This window comes from Aplysia californica, unplaced genomic scaffold (genome assembly GCF_000002075.1).
Source record: "Aplysia californica isolate F4 #8 unplaced genomic scaffold, AplCal3.0 scaffold00291, whole genome shotgun sequence".
Taxonomy (NCBI): Eukaryota; Metazoa; Mollusca; class Gastropoda; order Aplysiida; family Aplysiidae; genus Aplysia; species Aplysia californica.
Window position 1 is genome coordinate 165,799 of NW_004797561.1, and position 8,434 is coordinate 174,232.

The 8,434-nt window shown below is 36.1% G+C and overlaps 1 protein-coding gene across 1 annotated transcript in view; it reads right to left on the bottom strand.

The window, feature by feature from the left end:
* Positions 1 to 3,298: 3,298 nt before the first annotated feature.
* LOC101849853 (iron-sulfur cluster assembly 1 homolog, mitochondrial) overlaps positions 3,299 to 8,434 on the bottom strand; it is a gene marked incomplete in the record, with an annotated part of 9,797 nt that continues 4,661 nt past the window's right edge. Inside the window, 2 exon segments of the mRNA XM_005101626.3 lie at positions 3,299 to 5,915; positions 6,923 to 7,028. Of these exon segments, the coding sequence (XP_005101683.2) occupies positions 5,767 to 5,915; positions 6,923 to 7,028 (255 nt within the window).

Sequence of the window (8,434 nt, forward strand, 5' to 3'; positions counted from 1 at the left end):
CGCGTTAAAATGTGTTGAGTCCAAAAGAGGACATATAGAGGCCACAGGTGGCCTAAATAATGTTAGGTGGGAGGGTTGACCTTATTTAGTCCATATGTACCCTAAATAAGCATTCCCTTTTATAAATAGTATTATTATAACTCCACAACCATAGGAGGTAGGGTCTTGAGTGCAATAAATCACACTTAATAATAATATACGGACACACATAGTATAAGTTATTTAAGATGTTTCTTCTGACTTTTATTTTTTTTGGTCTTGTTCTGTGTACAGTTCTAAGTAATACATACTTCAAAGAAGCCGTTTACTCGCCCACAAAATGAAATGATTCCTTTTGCATTCCTGCAAAGCTTCTCAACCCACAATTTTATATAAACTGCCAGAAGGCGTAGGAACAGTGCTTAATGAGAGACCATAATATTGTCCTGTCAGTTTCCACAAAAAAAAACAACCTTCTGTCTCCAAGACTCCACCAGTTCAGTAGATAAGTGGTTGGAGTTTTAATGTGCTGTGGTCTGCTCTGTTTTCTTTTCAATGTTACTGTATTCTAATCTGTTCTTGGTGAAATAGTTGACATACGCTTCCTACAGCTACTACAGCTTCGCAAAGAACAGATTAGATTACAGAAACATTGAAAAGAAGAGAACAGAGCAGACCACACCACACCACATTAAAACTCTAACCTTTTTTGTTTTAGTAGAGGTTTTACAGAGCCCGCAACTGCATTAGGTCATATGAGCGCCAGAAGATTAGAGGTGTTACAAGAGAGTAACAAACATAAAAAAGAAGGAGGGGAGATAAGGACGATAGATGTTTGATAAGAAAGAAGAAGCAAACCACACCAGAGCACCCGCCAACCACCCACTCCAACCTACTGAATTGCTGGAGTCTTGGAGACAGTAGACACCACAACAGAGGCTACCCTCCATAGGTTGTAACATGAATGAGTGAGGGAGAATAATAATGTACTTAGTAAGTTGACAGAAAAACACTTGCACAATGCTTTGAAGTATCAGTATTTTATTTGATGTTCTCCGTATCTCTTTCTTACTTTCAAAGACAGTTCTATGTACAAATTCTGTATAGGAAACTAGCTACGCTGGCATTCTCACACATGATTGAAACATACTTTCCAAAAGTTGCATCGAGTTAGTATTTATAAGTTATATCCACCTAATTACATGTACATGAGTACAAAACATCTGATCATGCAATTCTGAACAAATCTCTGCAAATGCATGAATAATATTCATAAAATACAAGTTGGATTTACATCCACCGGTTCCTAAAAAGGAAGTGCTGACATCAATACAGGAAAAGAGCCAGATTATGTCTCAATTTCCATTGTGTGAAAGTGGAACAAAGAGGCAATGATGAGATCCCTTAGCCAAGATAAAAGTTAATAGTCCATAGCAGTTTGCTTATTCAGTATTCAGCAATGTGGTACAAGTTTAAATGCCTTTTCTAATGTTCACACAGTAAGATTATTTCAGAGACAGACAGCACCTCCAATTTAGCTTCCTTTCCAATACGACTGAGCCTACTTGGTGCTCAGCAGAAAGCGCCTGACCATATAGCATAGACATTCACATTGTTGGCCAGCTGATCAGATGTGTTAAGCCCAAATTTTGGAGAATTTTTTTTTATAGCAGATTCTTTATTTGTGGTATTGCATGAATTGCTTGCATGTGCTCAAAAGTAATTTGTTGAAATTCAAATCCTAATTGTTAAAAGTAAGTATGAAAAGAAAAATAATGAAGGTACAACTTTGGAAAAGAATGAAAAGCTTTTTTAAAAAAATGTTGCTTTCAAGACTTAGGACATTTGAATAGCTTGCCGACAATCAGGGGCGAAGGCTGACTTGTTTGACAGGGTAATCAAAGTGAAATGGGACCAGATATAGATCTATATGGCCTGTAGATATCACAGAAGAATCTTACTCGAGGCGGCGACTCTGAGTTGTGAATGAAAACAAATCCTGAATTCTTATTGTATGTTCAACCGCCAAAATAATCGGGAAAGTATCTTATTAAATATCAGTTCCAACTAAAATTAAATTAACTTTAGATGTGAATACATAAACACAAAGCAAAGAAGCAGAGATGTCAGTACTAGATCTATATGTTATAGACCTACCAGAGAGTCTAACTCTTTGGTAGAACATGACAATTATCATTTTTTAAATTTCACATTTGGCTGTTTTTGTTAGCCTTTCGTGGCCAGGAGCTGGTGTCATAATCGAGGTCACGATCTGATTATAGGACAGTAAAAAGTCGAGGAAAAAAAACAAGCACATGCAGCAGTAAAGAGATTGTTAGGAGTTAGTTCCCCTCACATTTGTGAGGTAGACTCGACCAGTGTTCGTTAGCTTACTTAATCAGGGCCTGGGATTGATTATAACTGTGGCCCCAAAGGGGTGAACAGGGTATATGTGGCAATGAAACAGCCATGACTGCTACGCACATGTACCCTAAACTGTATTGGCAGACTCTTCCCAGCCTCACTTTAAGCTTACTTAATCAAAGCTTGCGACTCCTTATGGAGTGGCCCGAGAGGGGTGAGGAGGCTATTTATGTGGCCGTGAAACCGTTTTGAATGTTTGGCATACTCATTGTGGATTACGAACCTCTTTTTACTTTTAATTTAAGAGGTTTACGTTTAAGGATGAATTTGACAGCGACAATGTCTCAAAATTAGGAAGGGAAGCAGTGATTATTTGATTATACAGACGCTTCGCCCCTGCTGACAATAATAACTTGAAGTACCATGGTAGAATCATTACCACAGAAAATCTGTTAGTGTAAGCAATACCTGTGACCTGATAAGCTCATTGAGAGAAAATTTAATGGCTTCGGCAGATCATAACTTCACTATTAATTGAGAAGAAAATCTCAAGAGCCTGGGAGTAATTGAGATACATATCATTACTCATCAACAATGCAACTTTCATACATATGCTGATCTCATCAGTATGAATACATAAAACCAAAAAAACTTTACTGTGATACACAAGATTTATCTGCAGTAACTGACAAACAAAGACATATATCCGACTTATTTCTTCCAATGTCATCAATGGAAGCAGAGATCAATGATACTGAATAATTGAATCCGACACACTTCTCTTGTCAAGTTGCATTGAACAGAAATTTTCTTTTCGGAGTGCTGGAGCTTTTGATTGAGACAGACCCCCCCCCCCCCCCCCCCCAAAAAAAAATGTACTATGAAAACGGTCACTCACTAGGCAAAACAAGAATGAAACATAAAAATGCAGGTCTACAACATTTCTTTTTTTTTGTGCGCTTTGTATTAGTAAGAGTTTTACATTAACTCTCCTTGCAACAAATTTAGGTGAATTATAAGTGTTGAAGATAAGAGTTAAAGGTGTTACAAGAGAGTATTTTTATGTATTTCATAAAAAAGAGGAGGATAGATAAAGACAAAAATACTTGATATGAAAAATGGAGCAAACCACACCAGAGCATCCGCCAACCACCCGCTTACCATTTCTGAATATGTCAGTCAAAAAAAGTGTTTCATTCCCTCAATATGTACCGTACAGAAGTAAATACATACAAAAATGAACTTTGAAGAAATTATCTTACTGAATAATAAGATAAAGACTTTAAAAGCAAGCATAAAAGAAGATTTTTTCCCCTCGTACTTCTATTCATAGCAAGTATGTAATTCATGTCTTAAGTATCAAACCAAATTGGGACACCCATACCCGTTTGTTGAATTATGAATTGTATTTTTGACTTGGAGGATTGGGCGACGAATTCTATACACGATGTACCTTCTAAATGGCTCAATTTTAACTTAGATTTTAAAAAGGTGACATTTCGAAATGAACAGTTGTGGGTGCAGAAGCTTCTCTTCCACCCAGAATGATAACTCAGAATATAAGTAAAAACCGATGGCAGAAAAGGAACTAATGTAAAGTTTCTGCTTCAACTGATTTCATATCTACTATCATTACATCTGCATTAATTAAGCCCCCCCCCCCCCCAATTACATGGCACAAAAAAGTTGACTACATTGACACATATTGAACAGTCTTTTATTCTGAAGTACTCACAGTCAACAATTCCTGCATATCTCAACATACATAATGTAGACTTACCACTATTACATCCACAGCCTTAAAAAAAAAAGGAAGTGTATGGATTTAATGAATGATCCTTTCAACACATAGTACTATTAGGTTATTTAAAAAGTGGGCCCTCCGAATTTAATGTTCGTCTCTGGTAGAACTGAACCACATGGGTTCAAAGCTTTGAAAACTCCACAAAACGACATATTTCAAGGATACTCAGTCTGGGATTCGAACCAGGGCCATTTGCTCAGTAGTCCAGCATGATCATGATACTGACTGAGCTAACACTAATGTTGCATACCTCCAAGGCTAAGTGCTGCTATGCACTCAATGACATGAAAATAGAAAAAAAAGGACAATCCTAGCCGTAGCCTTGGTACCGCTAGTAAGATACCCATGGACAATCGGGCAGCACTCTCTGTTTCTTGCACTAAATGCACGATTATGCCGTAGACCCAGGTCCAGTGTTGATTTTATTTGAAAGGGGGGTGGGGGGTGTCCACCCAAAAGAGTAAAAACAGATTAAGTGTAGATAAGATCAGAAGTTTGCAAAATTTTAAAATAAAAAACAAACAATAAACCCCCCAAACTATTAAGGAATATAAGGATTTGACCAGCTCTTTACCCAGCAGGATATATTTTATTTTCCAGGATTAAATTCAGCCTGCAATTACTTTAGCTTCAGCTGAGAAAGATCCAAATACTTGCAACCAAATTTATTATGGTATTTCACTTCATACATAATAATGCATACATCTATATATATATATATCTATATATATGTATGATATATCATGCTGCATCCACGGATACGCAAGTGAGTATATATTATTAGGAAATAAAATCAAATTTGGCGTTTTAAACCCTGACTTGGCAGGAAAACGTGACCTCTCCCTGTTTTTCTTATCTTTCCTTATCTTTTACAGGACACACACACACACACACACTCTCAAAATATCACATATGAGAACTTACAAGACTCTATCAGAGTTAAACATGGTCAAAACTTTTCAACAAGTGCAACAATTTCACATGTGACAAATATACACATTTGGCAAAATAGTTCAGAACAAGTTTTGAAGACCCAAACATACAATCTTTTAGCAGCGAAGAAAACCCAAAACAAAACAAGTAGAGCAGGACCGACAGTGATGCGTCTCTGGGGCAGGTCAAATTTTTAGTAATGTAGTAATGGCGTCCTCACCTGAAATGCATCATTATGTTGGCTTTTTCACCAAGGACAGATGTATACCTCTCAATGAGCCTCTAAATCGTAGCTCAAACCTGGACGCTGTATGGCTAAATCCACATCACTTTATGAAAACACAGTATAAGAGCATGTTGCTCCTTTTTTCAAAATGCACAGCCTACATAATTGATCTATCTAATAATCAAAATCCTATTTCATAACACAGCAATCTGGTACATCATATATTATGTACCGGAGCAAAAGTTTAAAACCAAGAAAGACTGCTTTCTAAATTGCATAAAATATGTACATGTGGAGGGTATTCATCAGTACAAAGATGAAAGCCGGATATCAATCCCGTTAACCAAATTGCTATTGTACTCTGATTACTGGGGCCGAAAATATATTTACAGACCTTTTTTGATAAACAAAAAAACAAACAAACAACATACAACCTGTACAGCTACAAAGTGGCTTAATGTTATACATTAAAACTTTCACCGCAGCCACAAGTGCCTTTGATGTTTGGGTTGTTAAAGATGAATTCCGCTGTAAGTTTATCTTCCTGGTAATCCATTTCTGTACCAAGCAAAGTCAGTTGTGCTTTAGCATCAATGTACACCCGCACACCTTGTAGTAAAACAAAGAAAAAAAAGATATGATTACAGTTGAAGCGGCGTTATACAGAAAAAAATATATTGCCGATTGCATTTTTTGGAAATTGGACACTCTTTCAGTTAAATTTTTTTTGGACATCACTCACTAAGGTATATAATTTAAATAATGCATGGAAAATAAATTATTATTAGTTTCATTCAACATTTTCTAACATTAACTCTAGAAAAATTTTTAGTCCCAATTCTTGATGTGAATTTGTCTGAAAATGCTCTTCGCTTCAATCTAAAACAATGAAGTTTATAAAGATGCCAAATAATGGCTCAGAAGTTAGAAATAACATAGAATCCAAAATATGAATGAGATAGAGGTAGATAAAGGCAGACTAATAAATAAAACACCAATGGAACGCTCACCTTCACGATGAAAACACTGCAAATTAACATGCTACTCGCAAACTCAATACAGGTCATCACTTATGTTTTGAAGCCAAGGGGGAAAAACCCCCCAGTATGAGCAAGATGAGACAGAAACCTTTCTTTGGTTTACAGCACCCAGGTTCTAAATTCTAAGTCAAATTTCTTTCATTTCATGTTCCTGAATCATCACAAGTAACTTGTTTTGAAAATATTAGAAGCTTTTAACTCCATTAAACAGATGATGGTTTAAGATTGTTATATCTAAAGACGAAGACTAATAAAGCAGCTGTCATGGAAAATGACTAAGCTTAAAAAATAAATATAAACTAAATAGCATATATATAACTGAAACAGGTATTGTTATGATTTCATAATCTTTCAGGTACAGAACATAATATATGCATAATAGAAAAAGCTATTATTATGATTTCATGATCTTTTTCTTTCCAAGTTGCAATTTAACTCAAAAGAAGAAAAGCCCTCAGCACACATCTTGTAGCAGATACAAAGTTGTAGTTTTTAAACAAGATCTAATCAGATGGGATTTATATGAAAATATAGAGAAGAAGTAAGAAATTTTAAAGGGGTGTACTGTTTGCTTACCATCCTGAACAACTTCCTCATCAAACTTCCCTTTTTTATCAGAATAGTCGAGTGTGTACGTCAACCCATTGCATCCTCTTGTTTTTACTCCAATAGACACACCTTTCTGTTAATAGGGAAAATAAAAATTAATTATTAGAAACAGTTTTTTAAAAGTAAAAAGCTACTGATTCAAAATGCATCATTCTTTACCTTTGAAGAACATATATAGACTGAGAGCTAGGGGAAAAAACCCCAACAAAACACCAAGACCAAACACAATTTATGAGTCCTTACAGCATAAGCACGATCAATTTTATCCTGCACACTAACAAAAAGTAATGATGACCATAGATTTAGTAACACCGTCATTAAAGAAGAGTAGCAGTACATCATCTACACAGTAAAAAACAGAAAAGAACAACAATTGGGGATAAAAAACAGACTATAATGAAACCATTGTAGCACAAACATTTCAGTGTTGGGAAGACTGGCAAATAATAAGCCCAGGGGCTGCTATTGATTGACAGAGGATTGGAGGGGAAACACATCATTGAAACGAAACACTTATCCCAGTTTTACCTCGTACCACACTTTTTGAGATTGAAATAATGGATACTTATACTGCATAAGAAGTAAGAGAGTATTTTAAAAAAAGATATCAGTGTCCAAAGAGCGATCATATCATACAGAGGTAGCAAGGTATAAGTCACTGTGAGTCATATCTTTCTTCTTAATGAGTTAAAATGAAATGCTTTTATTGGTAACGAGATGTCCAAAAACTGAAGAAAAAAAAGATAATCAGTAATACAATGTCACGACTACAAGCCATGACTGGGTAGAGGCATGGGGGTGGGGTTGGGAGGGTTGTATTCAGAAATACAATTGAATATACACCGAATTATACTTGACAATCACAGTATTGGAATCACAAACATTTTTGTCAGACCTTGGGTGTAAACTGGTGAGATTTCATTACTTGGGGACCTACAGTTGTGAGCAGGACTGAGCAGCAATAATGTTACGACATGCTCAAAATGAAACCATGTACGTTGTGTTTTACTATCGTATCCTTACGACCTGGGGAACCCTGTGCCAACACTTTCAAAGAGGAAATACTCTTTAAATATGATCTGTATGCTTTGCATAGTAGACTGTCAAAATGATTTTTTGAGAAATACTGAAAGTTTCAAAGAGATCTTTGTACTAGAAGTATTTTAAAATGTGAAGAATACAACCCCGGGGTAAAAAATAACTCCAGGGCCTACGGATAGGGTTAATTCAAACATTTTCAGTACTATAGTAGTTTCAGCCTAAACACACAGTGCTCGAGGGGCTCCTAAGCATGTGTTTACATGGCACAAGCGTTTACGTGAACCTGCGGAGATCCACGTTTTGTTGAACAAGGGTCTAATTTTTAGTTTCAGTAAAATATTACGGCGCTCACAATGGCATAAGGTCATATGAGTGCCAAGGGGTGGATGTCAACAGAGAAGTCCAAACCAGGAATCAGGCTTACTCTGCTCACCTCTC